The 21,101-nt window shown below is 40.1% G+C and overlaps 1 protein-coding gene across 1 annotated transcript; it reads left to right on the forward strand.

Moving 5' to 3' along the window:
• The first annotated feature begins 20,389 nt into the window (after positions 1-20,389).
• On the forward strand, positions 20,390-20,842 carry LOC149196860 (36.4 kDa proline-rich protein-like). The gene has a single exon (XM_089408466.1). The coding sequence runs from the start codon at positions 20,390-20,392 to the stop codon at positions 20,840-20,842; it is 453 nt and encodes a 150-aa protein (XP_089264592.1).
• The last annotated feature ends 259 nt before the right edge of the window (positions 20,843-21,101 follow it).

The raw sequence follows: 21,101 nt of genomic DNA on the forward strand, positions 1-21,101 counted from the left end.
TATGTTGATTTTTCACCCTTCTCTAGTCCAAAATCTCGATCATGTCACATGTTGGTCCTTGCATAAATGTAGTGATAAACTACTGTAATTTTCTCAATCCACTAGTTAAAAATTATATGGCCAAAGGAAAAAAGTAGAGCCTCAAAACCTATACTGAATATAAAATCTATCGATGGGTTCATACATAGCATATAGGTACCAATAAATGGTTTAAAGAACTTCAGTCTCATTCGAGTGATCTTCACTAATTGCTTATATTGTGCCATCATGTATGTTATTAGTTATCTCTTCGTATTTTCTACGACATCTTTGCAGCAACTAAACATGGTAGGATTGAGATGTTATAAGAACTAAATAAGGTCCTTTAAACCCATGTGAGGACACAATAATTGAAATAACCCTAGAAGTTGATTGCTATGATTTTTACACTATAAATATATCGAATTAGATGAAAAAAATATAGTGATTGAATATGAATTTAAAACAAGAACCAAACTAGGTTTTCTTCATTAACAATCAATACCTTATTAACCTATTATTAGTGTATAAGTGGAGGCTTTTTATCATATCTTCAAAAATATGATCTAGAGCATATTTTGGGAGAACAAAATAATTGGTACCTTATGCACTTTGGGATTATGACCTTATCTAACCTAAGCAATTACTACCACTATGTTCACATTATTACAACCTCATATTGAAATGGAGGTATTCAAACTAATTAAAATTTAGATTATATCTTCAAAAACATGACCTAGAGGATATTATGTAAGCAGAAAAATAATTGGTACCTTATGCACTTTAGGATAATGACCTTCTTGAACCTAAATAAAGATTGTTGCTAGTTTCAGATTATTTCAGCTCGTTTATGAAATAGAGGTAGTCGTAAAAATTGAATGTGAGATTACATACTTAAAACTTTTAATAGAACTCTTTCTTGAAACTCCTAGAAGGGAAAAGCATTTATTGCATTGGACCCATATAGATGAACAATTTCAAGAAGTATTTATGGCCAGTGAGACTTATAAGAACTTTCTCAAATGTTAGTATCGTAAATTTGTTAGGAAGGTGAATTAGTTTTCGTCTATGATTAGGGCCATGATAAGGTAGTTATATGATATCTACAACCTATTTTGTATAGATCCTACATTGTGAAATGTGTGTTGAAAAGAGGGGCCTATGACATAGTTGAACATGATGGAAATCTGTAACCAGCGCCATGTGATTTACTATATCTCAAACTTGAATTTACATAGGCCATTACTTTTAGAAATTTTATATACATTATCCATTATTTTTGTTTGTGGTGTGTATTGTTATAATAATATCAATATAGCAAACCTTGGTTAGATTCTTACCTTAGTTAGTAATTGATTTTCAAATATCAACATTGACATCAATGTATGTAGTCTTCATAAATGACAACAAAACGGATACCCAAGATCTTGGTTCCACTTCATGATTGATGTTCCTAGCCATAGAATAATTGGTGATTTCATGGGAAATATCCCTAAGTCAAATAAATAGAAAAAATTAGTTCGTTATGGTAATCGAGCTACTGTGCAAGACTCTTATTCTCAACATTTCTACGTTAGTTTCAAAGTTGGATTCTTGAGAAGTGGTCTTACAACTAACTAATCTATATATTTTTTTCTAAACATTCAATAGTACATATTCTTGAAAATCATTTTTTGTTAAATTATTATTAACATATACCAAGAAGGTCTAACTATTAGCTAATTCCTTGACTAGCTATGTTATATTGGCATTTTTTGTATAATTAAGAGTCATACATAAGCCTGCATGTTTATAATCACATGGGTAGCATTCAAATCACTTGGATAACATATGTACAAGTTAAAATATAGAAATATATATGTCAAGGTGTTTTCTATTCCATGATAGAAAAACTAGTTTAATAAACACAATAGGGTTGTTAGGCCCATACAATGGTACTATACATATATGGAACTATTGTCTGGTCCTGGTGGTATGTTGGATCGTCATGGAAGCATATCATGGACCAAGTTACCCAACTTAACATTTTGTAGCAATGACACGGAAAATTGACCATTTGGTGTTGAAGTTATTAGGAAACATCATTCATAGTCATTAGTGATACCAGCATGGTGATGCCTTCTAGGTTCCTGTGCACCTCTTACAGGTCATGTGCACTATTTTTGTTAGTTTCCTCTTCTTATCACACAACATAAAATATTCTAATGTGTAGTGTTGAGACCATTGTTGGTTTTACTAGGGCCAAATAAGTATCATAACCAACATTGCAAGTTAGTTACATTGCATCATGAAAAATGATTGTGTACATTTTGAAATAACAAAAAAATGATAAACTTAAAAAAAAACCATCACATATGTATTTTTTTTTTATCAAAGTATGTTGATTTTTCACCCTTCTCTAGTCGAAAGTCTAGATCATGTCACATGTTGGTCCTTGCATAAATGTAGTAATAAACTACTGTAATTTTCTCAATCCACTAGTTAAAAAATATATGGCCAGAAGAAAAAAGTAGAGCCCCACAACCTATACTAAATATCAAATGTATTGATGAGTTCGTACATAGCATATATGTACTAGTAAATGGTTTTAAAACCTTCAGTCTCATTAGAGTGATCTTCTGTAATTGCCTCTATTGTGCCATCATATATGTTATTAGTTATCTCTTCATATTTTCTACGACATCTTCGCACCAAATAAACATGGTAGAATTGAGGTGTTATAAGAACTAAATAAGGCCCTTTAAACCCATGTGAGGACCAATGCTTCCTTCCATATGACTAATGTTTAATAGGTTGGTGAAAAGAGCGAGATGGTTAATAGCCTGGAATGGAATCTTATTGGTACTTTTCATAATACCCCATTAATGATACCATGCTATGTAGTTGACAATTGACTCTCGACTCCCCATTTCCCCATGTAAGTTCATTGTATCACCCTATCTTGATAGCATTTTGAGGAAGTAGATATCCTCTAACTATATTCTTAGGACATGGCCCCCTTAAAAGAAATGTTACCAATCAAGGTCTGAAAAGTCTACCAACCTCTAAAGTAATGATGTTTGGCCCACAATTTTTAGGTTAGGACATAATTTATCAAATCAAGTTATCTAGGAGTGTTTAATGTAGCTATATTTTGAATTGTAGTGACATTATTAATTTTTCCTCTCTCCCTTTCCATCCAATAATGGGAACCCATTTGGTTGCAAAATAGACAAAAACTAGCAGAAAACTTATATATATATATATATATATATATATATATTTGGTTCGAGAGGGATGGACATAGCCTAGAATCTTCATAAAGGGTGATTTGTCTTCCCCAATTAGTGTGATAGGATTTAGTGGCATAAGTTTCCTAGAATATGTAGTAGGGTATTTGGCACAGGAAGGTTTTTCCTTCTACAATCTAATTTGTCATCTTAAAAGTGACCCTCTTATATTTTTTGTTTTTGTTTTTAATGTGAATTTGGGTTTAGAAATAAATATTTTTACATTAAGTATTAATACCACAGTCTCATTTTACTCATTTCTCTGCTACTTATTCCATTTTTTATATTTTGTTCAATAAAATTTTGTTGGGGAGTTGTTGTAAACTATTTTTGTTGGGATTTGGTGACTAGAAATGAAGTGTTGGGGACATCAACTAACACATGAGGCATATTTCTTCCACAAGAAAATTTATCGTATATTCTTACCTACCATGTTTATTATTGACCATCTCTTGTGCGATCATACCTTATGCTTGGTCGCGAAAAATTGTGACATTAAATGTCTCATTTACACATCATAACTTGTATACTAGTTCCTTCCACTCACGTCCACCCAAGTGTAACACCTTGAATACCTTTTGATCTCCATGTTGCATTGAGTTGTAGGCCTGTGAGCCCTCCATTATACCCACCATAACTAAAATTTGACCCTCATTTCTCTCTTATAATTTATATATTGACAATAGCCTAAGGCAGTTTCAAAAAATTTCATGTGTTTGCTCCATGCACATGCATGTTGTCTTTTATGTCATTAACATGATTTGAACTCATATACTTCCATTGTAGCCACTTTTGACCTCTTGCCATGTGCACTAAGTTGCATACGTTAAGAAGTTTTTACACCCATGGAGAGAACTACCACAATGAATGCTTGATTTTCTAGCATAGGTTCAAAAGTAATTTTTGAAATTGTTAAGAAAAATCAATTTAAATAGTAAAAAAAAAATGTTTTGTAAAATAAGCCTACTTAGCATAAAATCATAAAACCTAGTTAATTATCAAATTTAGTAATGACAAGTTTTTACATTGAAAGATACAAAAAAATGGAGCGCAAAGTTAATGAAAAAATATAAAGAGATAACAAAAAATGTTAATGAAAAAATAGATACCCAGAATAAGAAGTGAAAATAAAGGTTTTTGAAATCAAGATGGTGTATTGAATTTGTATTTGTTGAGATTAAATAATGTAATTTTTAAAGCTATTTTCCAATATATATTCAAATTAAAAACATTGTGTAATATACAACGAATAAACTTTATATGTGAGAGATTCACTAAATAAAACCCGATGTATCACAGCAAGAGCTAACCAGCCTGATATAGGGAATTAAATGCCTGGTTAGCTGCGCCCTCGATATCCCGATATAACACAAGCGTGTCATGACTTTATAAATAAAAAATAATAGGTGTGTGTTATAGAGATATCGAGGGCACAACTAACGAGGCATTTAATGCCCTATGGCAGGCTGGTTAGCTCTTGCCATGTATCACGACCCCATTCATTTAACATTAGGTTAGAGAGAAGGGTAAATAACGTAAACCTTAGAATTATTCATATACGAACTTATGCTACCCCTATCATCACATGGCAACGCTTTGAGAATTGTTATAGACATTTTTGTGCCTTACAGCATTCAGCATGAAATGTCCATAATCCAAGGGATCCAAATTCCGTAAACATGTTGTTCCTACCCCTAGAGGAACAAGGCTAACAAACCACAGCAATTCACAGAATTTCTCCACCAGAAACTGCTCAAAAACAAGTCAATTCAGGATCAATTCAGAGGCTCCACTAGCTGTCTGCGCTGAAATGCAGAGATTACACTGGCTAGATGCACTGCAACGCATGTAGAAGCACTACCAGGGTGCGCTGAGCGGGAAGTGACAAATGGCAAGTTCATTCAACGAGGTGGAAAGACCCTGGAAGCTTCCAGAATCTTCTCCAATGACACTTGCCTCAAGGAATTCGACTAGTGATGAGTAAGAGGCTCTTAGTCTCCAAGTGGAAGCAAGAACTGACAGAGGGAGAGGACACTAGTCAGATCTCAAGCTGACTCATCCTCTCTCCAAACATCTATATATGGATCTCTCCTCCATGAGATCTAGAGGCTAGAATTTTGTTATTGCAAAGAATTGTTGTTGGTTTGAGACTGGAACCATTGGGTGTTTAATGCTTTGAAGGGAGGTGAAGATAGGAATTTCATTTGCTGGGAAGGAGATGCTGGATTGGAGCCCTCTGGGTTGTATCTCTTCCTGAACCTTGTTATTCATCAATAAAGTTATCTTGGTTTCTCCTATATACTGATGTATCTTTGATGTATGATTCCATTAGTATGTTTAGTTTCTTTCTAATCCTGAACTAGTTATGAATATGAATCTATGTCTTTGTGTAGTGTTCTCTTCTTGTGATCTTGCAGGAACCTGTTGAAGCTGGGCGAGCGAGAAGGCAAGTAGTTGGGAACTCTCAAAGAGAAGAGAAACCGGATCGAGGGACAAACGAAAGACACCGGTTAGTCCATCCATCTCTCTTCATTCTTAATTCATAAAGGAATAATACTAGAATAGTTTTTCCTGTTTGTTGCTAAGGCAGTGTCACACCTTAGGTGCATAGGATCGTCCTACATAGGCATTTTTCTCCACAAAAAATTGGCGACTCCGTTGGGGAGATCTGTTTAGTCATTTTATTTGTGTCTCTATCATTGTTTGTTTCATAGACTCAACAACAACAATCGAACTGCATCTGTTATTCTCAGATGCAAAGTAGACAGCTGCTGCTTTGATCCAATCACTGGATTTGTCTATGATCTGAACAATGGACTCACAAATGATTTGATGATCCTTTGTGATAGATCTTAGTCCTCCTTCAAAGCATCCCTTTGATTGTACCTTGCTTGTTGCTTTGATTTGGCCTGAAACCGTAGATTAAATAGCAAACTGTGACCCAGAACCCAGTGAGGAACTCTCGTTTCTCCTACAGCGCAGACCCTGTGAAGAGGTTCTGCATTTCAACGTAGGTCCCTTGAAGGCTACCTGCGTTGAATGTCAAAACCTCTGTGTTGAGAGTGCGTTGATCCAGTTAGGCCTTGTGCAGCTGGGGTTCTCTGTTCTGTTTTGCCCTGTTTTGATCTCTGATTTTTGCAGCCTGTAACCAGCATAGGTACCTGTCTGATAACTCCCTTTCTCTGCTTAAATTACGCCTCCTTTTGTACAAAAATACTGTGAGTGTTTTTATGTGTTTGTGGCGTCATTTACAGTCTTCCATTGCAAGAGTGAAATATTCATCCTGTAGCCCTTGATTCAGATCTATTGATTGTGATCTTAGGAGAGAGTTCATTGGCTGTTTACAGTTGGTTATACATTCATTTTTTCTTTTTGTTTGAGTTTGTCTCTTTTGAGTGTCAAAACAAGTATTCATTTCGAAAATCGTTAAGTGTTGTAATCTCTTCTACCATTTCTGATTTCGAAAAAGTAAACTTGTCTGTATTTGTCATTTAAAAGCAAATTCAAAGTTGTACAAAGAGCTTTCTTTTTAGGCATCAATATTAAGAGAGCAGAAAACAAACACCTGCATTGTGCATTTGCAACTTCATAGTTTGCATGCTTGATTTAGGAAAAGTGCATTAGAGTGTGCTGATTGCTCTTTGAGAAAAGATGGTGTCTTTCTTTTCCCTTTGTAGCTAGGATTTTCATTATTGAAAAGATATAAAAGCTTGCTTATCATCTTTAGACTGCATTTAGGAATTGTATCATACATCTCGTGGTGATCCCAAAAGGCAAACTTCTAAAAAAGATCAACCTAAAATAAATTGAATGAACTTAACAACGCTTTGTAACTTAACGCACAACATAGAGGTCTAGGCTAGAGACGTGTTCGGGCGTCGTAGAGCCTGGTGACTGTCGATCTCGCTGATGGTGGGTGATTCCTCCTCAGGGACGATAGCGCCAGTACGGATTGTGCTCCCACGTACCGTCGAGTATATATTGGGAGACCCCTATAGGCATAAAACCTTTATCCTTAGGAAGCCGTGTCGGCCGCCCTACTGATCGCAATGCACTGAACACATCATTCAGGAAGATTGACCGCCCGTACCTTAAAAAGTATTCTGCGGTTTTGCGAAAAGTTTGGCACACCCTCTACCTAGAACTCTAGAGCAGTTCCTTTTGGCCTTTTCAGACTCTATAACGGAAAAAGTCCATCCGAGCATTTGTCACTTCGGGCTCGTTAAAACATCGAAGGAGACTAGAGTCATCTTTAGCTTTTTCTCGACTCTTTAAAATTGAAAAAGCAAGTTGTGTCTAAAGCGTCTAAAAAATTCATTTAATTCGGAAACACACTTTCCCCTTTTATATTTTGGTTGATCGAGTAATCCGCAATCGTGGAAGAAAGTCAATTGAAACCCCGTCGTTCGCAGAGGCTTACGAGTCAACCATCTTTGTCTCCGAAATCGAAAACAGTACGGACAAAGCGAACTCGTTTAACCGGTTTGAAATCTCCTATCAAAGTTAGAACAAGTGTTCCAACGACATCTGAGATTCCGGTTACTCCAAACATTTCTGGAAACCCTGCCTCTACAGAAGAAGTTCAACAGCCACAGAGGGACAGTGATACTGATCCTAGTCTAAGAACAAAAACTTGTGTTACTGAACCAGTTCCATCTGTAACCGGCTCAGAGAGTCTTGTTCTTCAAACATCTGTCGTTGTTGATTCAACCCCTTCTTCGGCACCAGAAATATTTTACGGACCTGACGGTCTTCCCCTTCCACCTGGTTTGATTGCGATAGAGGAAATTGTAGAAGATCCGCAAGCAAGTACTCCAACACATTTTGGAGTCGGGGTCACTCTATTTCCTTCGACATCAGAAGTTAGTCTAGCACCAGTGGAAGTTCTTGTAGAATCGTTAGGTAATCTCTTGGATAGACTCAAAATGTCTGAACAACCGTCAACATCTAGGACTGTGTCGAATGACACAGCGACAACAGAACTCCCTGTCGTCACTCCGACAATGTTTGCCGGCATACCATCTGTCCCGACTAGCTCACAACTACTAGAAGGAGTCCACCCAGGGACAATTTCGACAGTGTGGTCCGTTCCAGTTTGTTCCTCCGGAATAATATCCGGAAACTCTTATGTTGAAACTCGCCAGATTGATCCATTTGGAGGTCAATTTGGGCAATCCAGTCCCCAAGGACAAACAATCCCCTTGAGTTCCGGATTGCCACCGTATGGGGGGCAGTATGCCCTTTCATCACCCCCTCCGGGAGGATATCCATACGGAAGTTCACAACAGTATTCAGGTTACACTGGAATTACATCAAGTGTTTGGGTACCTATACTACCTCAACAACCAAGGGTTGTGTATTTTATGCAACAATGTGTACCTATGTCGAACATCCCGACCACACCAGCTATTGTGACAGTGACGCAAGTTCAAGCGTTTCCTGTTGTATGTCAACCTCAGATTTCTCAGGTTGCAATGCAACAGCCCCTTGACCCTGTGACTCAACCACAATCGCCTACTGGTGGGGCGAAACAGGTCCAAACGGGTACAATTACCCCACACCTTGGTCCAACGGTTAGTATAGCGCAACAAAACATGGCTTCGCAACCATGGTTGGTGCAATAACAACAACCACAATTCCAACAAGTATACCAAGGTTCTGAGCAGCAGATCTTTGCGAACAGTGGACAACCGTACATTCAAAACGGTCAAAACCAACCACTTTACAGTGGTCATGTCACCCAACCGTATCAGTCATACCAACATCAATTACATTATGCTGGTATGCAAAGGCCAACTGCTCGGGTGATCCCATCGTATCCTGGGTATGCTTCACCTAACCTGAATCAACAGTTACCATTCGTGGCAACTTTAGAGTTACCCGATTTACACCGGTTAACAAACGATCCGATTTCTTACGCCCCTTGGTGGCCAACGATTCCTCACAAACTTCCTTCAGACATTCCTAAATTTAATGGAAATCTAGGTGAGGACCCGTCGAATCACGTGATGACTTTTCATCTATGGTGTTCATCAAACACCCTGAACGATGATTCGATAAGTCTTCGCCTTTTTCAGAGGACGTTAACGGGTCCAGCGGAAAAATGGTATATTGAATTGCCTAGAGCTTTGTTCGACAATTTCAGCACCTTAGCCATGACTTTCTTAACCCATTTTCAATTACCGATAAGGTATGAAACAGGAACGGAAATCTTAACCAACTTTAAATAGACGACGGCCACTCACATATCTGATCATATACATGAGTGGCGACGTCGTCGTAGGATGGTAAAAACGTACGTTCCCGATCAGTTATTAGCTGAATGGTTTATCAAGTCGTTACTTCCTGCTATAACGGAAGATGTGGCAAAGGGGGGAGTCGTAACGGAAGAGCAAGTTATCACTCGTGCGCAGTATCTAGACTTAGTCTATACTCAGTCTGGCACGCTCTATGAAAAAATACCTGACGCCCCTAGATCGGAATTCTCAATTCCTCCTCCTCCTAAATCGAACAATGACTCTCATGCCGGTGATGGCGTGATTGGCACGACAAACGCGAAATCAACAAAGGCCAACTCCAAGAAGGCCCGTAAGATTTCGGATCAAAATGCAAAAGACGAAATTCTTGCTTCGGAAGTAAATGCCGTATCAGCAGATAAGGGCAAAGAAGCCAAACAACCAGGAAGCAAGAAGAAGCAAAACAAAGGGAAGAAGAAGAAATAGGGTGAGTCATCCCCTGAAAAAACTTCTTCAAACCCTCCTGGAAATAGGAAACCCCCTACCACAGGGTGTCAGATATGTGACGAGCGTCATTGGACAAGCGAATGTCCATACAAAGCTGAGCTTAAAAGGTTCTTCAAAGATTCGCAAACCTCAGCTGTGTTAACTGATCCGTTTCCAAATCCAGGACAAAATCTGGTTGATAGTGGAAATGCTTCCCCGTCACAAGTGCTTATGTTGTCGATTTCCAAGCAACAAAATGATGCTTTGATTTCGACAAGGAACAAAGTTTACGGGAATCCGCAGTTGTCGAACGGCAAAGAAAAATATCAACCAAGCAGTTCGACAACAACTTCGACAGAAGTTGTACCACCCATCATTCCTGAATTAACAATAAAACCGCCAAAGGGAGTAGTACACAGTTCGACATTTAATCCTCATGCCAGAGCAGCACAGCATTATAACATAGTGGAAGATTTGGCCTAATCGCCATCCGCTATGTCAACTCTTGAAGTACTACAAAATTGCCCATCCCAAAGGCAGGCTTTGTTATCAACCATTGGTGGGGTTGATCCTAAGGATTCCAATCTTGTATCCTTTGACCACAAAGGATACGATCCTCAGTTACCAGCTCAACTAGCTTTCCTTATCCAAGTGAAAGCCCTCAACAAAACTGTTCACCGAACAATTATTGATGAGGGGGCATCTACATGTATTATGTCGATGAGTTGCTGGAAAACTTTAGGATCTCCAACCTTGTCATGATCTTCGACAACATTAAAAGCATACGACGGAAGGACATATACCCCATATGGTATCCTAAATAACTTGAAGGTTGAACTAGGGGCAAAAACAGTAGAAATAGATGTTGAAGTCATCGATGGGAATCTTGATTACAACATCCTACTAGGAAGACCGTGGATCTACGCCATGGCAGCTGTTGTGTCGACCTATTTTAGAAAGATTGCATTCCCCTTTCAATGGGGGATTACAATCGTCGACCAACAAAACTTCCTCCCTAATGGTTCACAAGTTACAGGAAGCATTCCTATGATCCATGGTAGCAACCATTCGCTTCAAGATATTGGAGTAGGCCTACTGAAAGACCCCACATTAATTGGAACTTTTGCACTTCCACCTCCAATCTATATAGGAGAAGTAGCGTTGGTAGGAGCCTGCAATATGATATCTTCCACGAAGATCGCAGAAGACGATATCGACATGGATCATGCAATGGTTTTGCCCTCGAGCCCAATAGAAATTTTGTAGCAATCAATGTTTCTGGCATGGGAGGCGAACTCAAATCAACTCTCATCAAGCATTTGGGTAAATAGGTCTAGAGAATATGGCACCCCTTTAGATCCTTGGTCGCGAGTGCATGGAATCGACAAAGGAATTCTATAATCAATGTTGATTGAAGGGGCACCATGGAATGATTGCCACCATCGTTCCCTTCTTCCAGATTATGAAGAAGATACTCAAAACGACCTTTATCACCCTTCAGTTTTTGAATTCCTATCAAATATTGTAAACACGGTGGATTCCGAGCGGAACCTATCCAATATTGAAGAGACTATAGCCATAAATATCTCAACCAAATCAGATGTTGTAGAGAATATTTATGTTGGAAAATGTTTTTCTCCTTCAGAACTGGAAATATATAACGCTCTTTTTCGCGAATTCAGAGATGTCTTTGCTTGGTCATATGATGAAATGCCAAGCATCAACTCGAGTATCGTTGAACATGAAATTAAGATGTATCCTGATGTCAAACCAGTAAGACAACGGCTTCGGCAGGTGCACCCCATGAAAGCCGCTGCCATTGAGGAAGAATTTGAAAAACTTCTCCATGCTGGTTTCATCTACCCGGTTCCTCTAACTGATTGGGTATCGAATATTGTCCCTGTTATGAAAAAACAAGGAACAATTAGAGTGTGCGTCGATTATAGGGATGTAAATCAAGCTTGTCCAAAAGACAACTACCCTACACCCTTCATCGACCAGATAATTGATGAATGCGCCGGATGTGAAATCTTTTCATTTATGGATGGATTCTCCGGGTATAATCAAATAAATATCCCCCCACAGGACCAGTCAAAGACTGCTTTCATTTGTCCGTGGGGCACATTCGCATATCGAAAATTACCCTTTGGTTTAAAGAACGCTGGGGCGACGTTTCAGAGGGCAATGAATTATGCCTTCCATGACATCAAGAACATCATTCATCCATACCTCGACGACCTTCCGGCTCATTCGCGAAAGCGGACTGATCATCTGCAGCATTTAAGAGCGATATTTCTATGTTGCCGACACTACAAGATACGACTCAATCCACACAAATGTGTATTTTGCGTCAGCATTGGTCGTTTGCTTGGCTTTGTAGTCTCCAAGGACGGGATTTGTCTCGACCCCTGTAAGGTTCAGGCAATCATAAATTTGCCTCCACCTTCAAATTTGCTTCAGATTCAGAAACTCCAAGGGAAAGCAAACTTTCTGAGGAGGTTCATTCCAAATTATGCAAAACTTGCTAAAGTTTATACTCGTCTTTTGAAAAAGGATGTACCTTTTGTCTGGGATCAGGTGGCGCAAGCTTCCTTTGACGCTCTGAAAGATTCTCTAGTAAAAGCATCATTAATGTATGCCCCAGACTATCAAAGAGATTTTAACCTGTATCTAGCTGTAGCAGATACGACCATTGCAATGGTTTTAGTTCAAGAAGTCGATGGAATCGAACACCCTATATATTATTTAAGTAGAAACTTAAATGATACAGAAAGTAAATATTCTTATGTTGAAAAACTAGCGCTTGCAGCTGTTTAAGCGATACAAAGGTTTCGACACTATGTCCTCTTTCGGAAAACTAACATTTTGTCTGATTGCAACCCCATGACTTATATATTGTCGCGACAGTTGCTGGGGGGCAAATATTCAAAATGGATAGCAATCCTTCAAGAGTTTGATCTGGAATTTGTAAAATCCAAATCAAAGAAAGCTCTAGTTTTCGCAGAATTATTATGCGACCTCCCATCGTCGTCCAACGATGAAACATACGAAGAATCAATCGTGGACGAAAATTTGTTTCTGATATCTACAAGTAATGAGTGGTATGGAGATATAATAATTTATCTCCAAACCCAAAAGTTCAGGCCTAACACCTCTGACTCAGAACAGAAACGTATACGATACCGAGCAAAAGACTACATGATCGTCGGTGATATGCTTTACCGTCGTGGTATCGATGCAGTTCTGAGAAGGTGCCTCTCCCATGAGGAGGCCGAAAAAACCCTGAATGAGTGTCATTCAGGCGCATGTTGGGGGCATCAATCTGGATATGCTACAACACAAAAAATCTTACGAGCAGGATACTTCTGGCCAACCATGTTCAAAGATTGCATAACCGCAGTCAGAAGTTGCCATGATTGTCAAATTTTTGATAGCAAAACCAGAAAACCACCCGCACCTTTACAACCAATAGTTGCTTTTGGGCCTTTTTCCAAATGGGGCATTGATTTCATGACATGTAACCACACCTCGACCGGGGGGCATGGGTATATTATAGTCGCTGTTGACTATTTTACCAAATGGGCCAAGGCGATGCCTACATTAGATAACACTGGTGAAACAGCTGCCCTTTTCTTTTTCAGTCATGTAGTCGCCAGATTCGGCGTACCACAGGCCATTGTTACAGATCATGGATCGCATTTTCGCAATCACATGATGGTCGAATTAGCTGCCAAAATAGGGTTGTCTCACGAAAGCTCCACCCCATATTATCCGCAAGCTAACGGGCAAGTTGAAGCAATCAACAAAGTCTTGAAGCGCATGCTGCAAAGGATGATTGAGGTTCACAAAAGAAGATGGCACCTAATCATGTACTCAGCTTTGTGGGCCTACCGAACATCGGTAAGGAATGCGACTAGATTCACACCTTTCCAACTGGTGTATGGCCTGGAAGAAATCCTACAAATCCAGTGTGAAATCTCGTCTCTTAAACTCGCAATTGATCTCCTCCCCGGAACTTCAGAAGAAGAGGCCCGTTTCTTGGAATTAATCCAATTGGATGAAACCCGTCGTGACGCCGCTTTGGCTAACGAAGCCCATAAGAAACGAGTCAAGGCGCAGTTCGACAAAAATGTCAAACCCCGTGTCTTCTCAGAAGGTGACTTGGTCTTGCTTTACGACCAAGAATTCGATAAATTGGGAGCGGGTAAATTTAATTCTTTATGGATGGGCCCCTATATTGTTAAACGAGTGTTAGCAAAAGGAGCCTACGAGTTAATGGATTATGACTGAATTCCACTGGCGCAACCCCGTAATGGGTTGTACCTCAAGCGTTACTATGCTTAAATAGTAACCTGTATGCTTTTGTTGTATTTTGTTTTCGCTAAAGTGTTTGTTTTGGTCGAGTAATCCACCTTTTTACATTTATTGCAGATGTCAACCCTTCTGGAGACATGTGTGGGATACACCGATGGAGCGAGTCGTAGTTGGCGGAACCTGTCCTCCGCAGCCTGGGCCATTTTTGATCCAAGCGGCGAGTTAGTAAGTTTCAGAGGTGTATGTATTGGGCAATCAACGAATAACATCGCTGAGTATAGCGCGTTGATAGAACTACTCTCTGATGCCATCACCCATGGTATACGCCGACTAATCGTCAGGCTAGACTCACAACTCGTAATACTACAACTCAATGGTATATATTCCGTCCGCAATCTAGCTATTTATCGTATGTTTCTAAGGGTTAAGATTTTGGAAAGATAGTTTGATTTAATTCAATACCAGCATATTTCCAGAAACTTAAACACATTAACCGAATCATTAGCAAACTATGTGTTAGATAGACATTTGCGACATTTATAAAAAGAAAGACATCATCAATATTGTACATGTGGATCACATAACTCAACCAGAATAAAACCCCGAAAATCAAAATATATATATATAAGCTGTTTATGGTTTACATATAATGTTCTGTAACCAAGACAAAATCGGTCACATGACCCAAAAAACTCAAAAGTGCTAGGGGGCACCCTAGTCTAGTGATGCTCATGATAGCACGTCACGGCCTGTGCGATCATGCGTAAGAGACGAGTCCATCGTCTAGGCACACCAGTAGTATGTCGCTGCAATTGTAAGGGCAACTCATCGATCCTCACGTCTGGAATGCCGAGAGTAAGGCTCTCAACCTGCTCCTGCACAGCTGTAAGGGTCTCGGCCACATCAAGGTCACGAAGAATAACCCTCCCAGCAGTCTCCCCTGCTGGGGCAACGGCTGGCGCTCTCGGGCGAACTGCTGGACGAACAGGACCAACATCTGCATGCACACATCAGTTTGATTAAAGTCTTGATAGAATAAAGCACAAGGACATTATAAATAAAAACAGTAAACAGTGATATGGTGGAAGATTTTACCAATAGCGCCCCACTGCTCGTCGCCCGGCAGTACCAAATTCGGATCACCCCGAAAATCCATGCCAACATATGGATACTAAGAATAGACCATCTCCTGACGCTAGAACCACCTGAAGAAGGTATCAGTGAAATAAATCTGAGATTGACCAGCATGCCTAGACATGTGTTCAACCCATCTCTGCATGTGTGGTTCAGTAGGAGAAGGCAAGTCAAGTGCAATATGCTGTGGCTACATCAGCGGTATCTTCTCCAAAGCAAAGGCGGTCAAAATAGAACCAAACCCAAAGTTCTTCAGCTTCCCGTCCTTTAGCTTGGTTAACTGACTTTTCATCTGAAGAAGTACTGCATCACACCAGTTGAATATTTTCGGTTGGAGACACTCCAAGGCATGCTGTACATAGGACCTGTTGGCTACGTGAAGGGACGCGCTACCGGCCATCCTACCAATAGTATACAAGATAGACCTGAGGGACTTGTCAGCAATCTCACGGATAACGATCTTGCCGTCTCTGCTCGGCTCAGATCCTTCCCTGCAATACTGGCGGACATAATCTCTCACAGAGTCACTCCCTCAGGCCGAACCAGACAAAGAAATGGAGGCACCCCGCCTCGACAAGCCAGTCAAGAAGTAAATGTCTACTACGGTCAAGGGGATAGATTTGCCCCTAATATGAAATACTTGGTTGATACGATTCCAAGCGTCGAGCAAATACTGCAGTAGAGAGATCTGTTATCTCATGCTAGAGATACGGAAGAACTTCAGCAGGCCACAGTTCCGCAGCGCGTTCACCGTGACAGGATCATGTAAAGCAATCATGTCCTCTTCTTCATGCTCTCATTCTCGCCATGTAAGGGTCATTTTGCTCAAAGATCCCTGCAAAACAAACAAGAGAACGAGTAAGATCTTGATTTTGATGCAAAACGGGAAAAATTTTCATCAAAAAATGTGCAACAAGTTCCTCTTTTTTGCCCAACGCACCTGCAAGAGTGGTTCACCTGCGTTGAATGTCAAAATGCCTTCATACTGGCTGACATTCAGCACAGGTTTCGCTAGGCACAGGGTGCGTTGATAGGAAAACGAGCTCATGAAACCCCAGTGGCTCAGAAAAACAAGAAAAGAGGCACAGAATGCAAAAAGGAAACCATGAAAAGAAAGAGCTAGGGTTTAGCTCTTACCTGGTCCAGATGGCGTCGATAATCGTCCACAGAATCTCCCGAAATCAGCTGGTGAAAATCAAGGGGGAAGAGGCACCTCCAAAGCTCCAACAAACCTTGTTCAAATGAAATGGTAAAATGAGAGGTAAAAACACTTTTTAATTGTTTTTTACGTGGTTCAAAGCAAAATATTAGGGTTTTAATCTCATTTTCAAGCCAATGTTATTCATTTCTAACTAGTTTGATGCAGCAATTGAAGGTACAGTACTATCTTTGAAAAGGGTAAAACTAGTTTTGGTAAAAAATCAAAATTAGACCATGTTATCGAGCAGTTTTAGCACACAGTTCATGCTCGTTAAAAAATAAACGCAAGATCCGAGCAGTTTTAGCGCATAGTTCATGCTCGTTAAAAAATAAGCATAAGACTGAGCAGTTTTTTTCCCGCGTTTAAGCTCGTTAAAAAATGAACTATCCCGGTAAATAACCACCGTGGATGTAATATCATCAGCCATTAAAGCCTTGGTCGTGTTTGCACCGTCACCTCCACTTTTCCATCAGCCGATCGTTCACCTCCATATGATTGTTTACCCATTTTGAGGAACAGCTACGAAGAGTGATTTCACTAGCCATCCTTGTGACACTGCTGTGATTGGAAAATTCCAACCTGTACCTGGAATCAGCTGCTAACCTGTTTTATCACTCGTTCCTCAAAAGACGAGTCTTCTTTAAGCTCTTTTCATCTAACTCGTAAAACATGAAAATATTGCCGATTTTTGGCCTTCCAGCTCCTTAAAGCGACCAGAAGTGCTATCCCTCCTCTAGATTTTAATCTTTTTGGACCTGAGGGATTATTGCACAAAAAGATTGAGCGCTTGTTTTGTTCGGCTCGTTAAAACTATCGAAAACTCATCCCTTCTGTATTGTTTTATACTTTTTCGGACTTAAGGGATTAGATGATAAAAAAGGACTTTCGGAGTTGACTTTACGTACCTTTTCAGACTCTCTAAAAATGAAAAGGACCGAGTTATCTTTGTCGTTAGACTCGTTAAAAGCATTAAATAGCGACAAACTTGTCTTTAGACGAGAACGAGTTTCACTATCGCTAGGCTCGTTAAAACATAGCGATGGGCTTGCCCGAAGGGAAAGTTATAGAACAAGCATATGTTATCCTCCTCAAGCTTGACAAAAATAAAGAGGTACTGGTCAGCAATGACTGGGGAAAAATTGGGAGAAATTCAAGAAAACTTTGATGGTAGCAAGTCGCTCTTGAACGTGACACTTCCACTCCGTGCCTGAGTCAGGTTGGGTTGTTTCATTCACCGTTCACATCACCATGGTCTTGCCATACCATCCATATTTGGGGTAATTCTACCGATCCATCGCATAAGTGTCGCCATATGTTCAAGAGAAGTCGTTCAGAGAAGTCAACCGTGTCCCATCCACTGCCATACATTATCCTTCATCCTTTCATAACCGCCACCCTGAATCATATATCATCAGATTGTTTTCACCTCCATCAAAATCATTTTCTCCGTTTCGTGTCACTGATGTGGGATACATTAAGGCCCTCCTTTGACGGATCACTTCTTGTTGACATCGGCTCATTATCCAAGAAGTTGATCTAGGAACAACCCCTTCAGTACTTTGAAGCTTGCATGCCTCAATGGGAAGTTTCTCACTTCCGGTGACAGGTATATATCAATGACCTTCGACCGAAAGATTTTGCGTGGTGTTCGACGCCAAGTCTTTTATTCACACCACATGAATTGTACTGTAGTACCTTGAGGGTCATTATCATTATCGGTGATTCCTCTCGCGCTTGTTAACAGTTTACCTCATTGACCGGTAATCAAGCGATGTCTTTCCATGTTCGACTTTAGAACATTTCTCACATGGATCGACTTGTACTTAGAGTGAAGATCGAACGAGTTTGAAGACCCCGGATCTAGTTTCATCCATCTGGGCTGCAATATATATTCAGGAAAGATAAAGACATTCACATGTACATCATTGCAGCAGATAATCATCCTACCCAAAGGATGATAATTTCATCAAAATTATCAATCTACCATCAGACGATTGTCTGTTCTATGTACAGAAAAAATGAATTTATAAAGCTGAGCATGGGAATGCTCACCTCATCTAGATCATGAAAGCAGTATGAAAATAATGTATTGTATTGTATCTTATTACAGGTCTCCTCCGAGCATTGAATGAACTTCGGATCCTCCTAATAAAGCATTTCACCCAATAAACGGCCTCATACTTTAGGGGGCAACTGTTATAGACATTTTTGTGCCTTAAAGCATTGAGCATGAAATGTCCATAATCTAAGGGATCCAAAGTCCCTAAACATGTTGTTCCTACCCCTAGAGGAACAAGGCTAACAAACCACAGCAATTCACAGAAGTTCTCCACCAGAAACTGCTCAAAAACAAGTCAATTCAGGATCAGTTCAGAGGCTCCACTAGCTGTCTGCGCTGAAATGCAGAGATTACACTGGCTAGATGCACTGCAACGCAGGTACAAGCACTACCAGGGTGCGCTGAGTGGGAAGTGACCAATGGCAAGTTCATTCAACGAGGTGGAAAGACCCTGGAAGCTTCCAGAATCTTCTCCAATGACACTTGCCTCAAGGAATTCGACTAGTGATGAGTAAGAGGCTCTTAGTCTCCAAGTGGAAGCAAGAACTGACAGAGGGAGAGGACACTAGTCAGATCTCAAGCTGACTCATCCTCTCTCCAAACATCTATATATGGATCTCTCCTCCATGAGATCTAGAGGCTGGAATTTTGTTATTGCAAAGAATTGTTGTTGGTTTGAGACTGGAATCATTGGGTGTTTAATGCATTGAAGGAAGGTGAAGATAGGAATTTCATTTGCTGGAAAAGAGATGCTGGATTGGAGCCCTCTGGGTTGTATCTCTTCCTGAACCTTGTTATTCATCAATAAAGCTATCTTGGTTTCTCCTATATACTGATGTATCTTTGATGTATGATTGCATTAGTTTGTTTAGTTTATTTCTAATCCTGAACTAGTTATGAATATGAATCTATGTCTTTGTGTAGTGTTCTCTTCTTGTGATCTTGCATGAACCTGTTGAAGCTGGGCGAGCGAGAAGACAAGTAGCTGGGAACTCTCAAAGAGAAGAGAAACCGGATCGAGGGACAAACGGAAGACAACGGTTAGTCCATCCATCTCTCTTCATTCTTAATTCATAAAGGAAGAATACTAGAATAGTTGTTTCTGTTTGTTGCTAAGGCACTGTCACACCTTAGGTGGATAGGATCGTCCTGCATAGGCATTTTTCCCCACAACAAGAATCCTATCCTGAAATCCACGCGGGATCTTTAAATCCGTGGATACGTAGCGCTACGATTTATAAAGAACTAAATTTTTGTTTTACATTCACAGTTTTTTCTCCGGGACACAGAAATACTCACATTTAGTTTATTATCTTTATTTCCCGAAATGTTCCAGAAGCTTTCCGGAAAAACGATTCCGCTTCCGGCGCCATGTGGAGTGCTTGAGGATTTTCAATGAGGTTTTGCTTCAATAACATATTGAATTAAGAAAATTGCGCGTTGCAACTACCACAGCTGCTATAAAATCCATATTCTGCAACCTCAAACATGCAACTACCTTATTTTGTCATTTCTCTTCTTTCTGTCCCTTCTCTTTCATTCAATTTCATATTTATTTCGAATAAGGGACGAACAACTCCCTTATTTTGCTTTTTCGGTTCTTTCTTTTCCTTTTTTTCATTCAATTTCACATTCATTTCTAATAAGGGACGAACATCGCATTTGATTGAAGATGGGAAAGGCTGTAGCAATGCTTTTCATATTTACGATTAGTGCTGCAACCACCATGCCCATCCTAGTCGGTGTGTGTGACTCTCCTCCTACTGCAAGACCTCCTAGCAGTAGCCCTCCAGGTGGGCGATCGGGCGGACCTCCTAGCGTCCCGGGCACCGGCAGTAGCCCCCCAGGTGGAGGAAGCTCGTCATGTCCTTTGGATGCATTGAAAGTGGGAGCGTGCGTTGATTTGTTGGGAGGGTTGGTGCACTTAGACATTGGCGACCCTGTTGTCAACCAGTGCTGCCCACTCATACAGGGCGTTGCGGAGTTGGAGGCAGCGCTGTGCTTATGTACAACTATCCGCCTCAAGCTACTCAACGTCAATGTCATCCTACCATTGGCTCTGGAGCTTTTTGTTCAATGTGGCGTTACCCCTCCTCCCGGATTCACATGCCCACCTCTCAATTAGGGAGGCAAATTGCATGCCATGTCGTCCCTCACTGCAGTAGTCGTTTCATATAAACGTTCTATTTCCTTTAATGGTTTAGTGTCAATCGTATGTCCACAGTGATTATGGATTGCGCGCAGCTGAAGTGTTGTCATGAGCAGAGCAATGTAGCACAGCGTTGATAATAATATTTTATCGCATCTTTTGCACTATCGTTGAATTTTATATGGCAATTATAATCAGAAGTACTCATTTTTGAAACTTCCGTACAAACAGGATG

This window comes from Pinus tabuliformis, chromosome 2_2 (assembly GCF_031772625.1).
Source record: "Pinus tabuliformis cultivar Carrire ecotype Pingquan chromosome 2_2, CPIR1, whole genome shotgun sequence".
In the NCBI taxonomy this organism is placed as follows: domain Eukaryota; kingdom Viridiplantae; phylum Streptophyta; class Pinopsida; order Pinales; family Pinaceae; genus Pinus; species Pinus tabuliformis.

What these genes read in the sequence shown, in the direction of transcription:
- LOC149196860 (XM_089408466.1), top strand. Translation starts at nt 20,390, where the DNA reads ATGGGAAAGGCTGTAGCAATGCTTTTCATATTTACGATTAGTGCTGCA.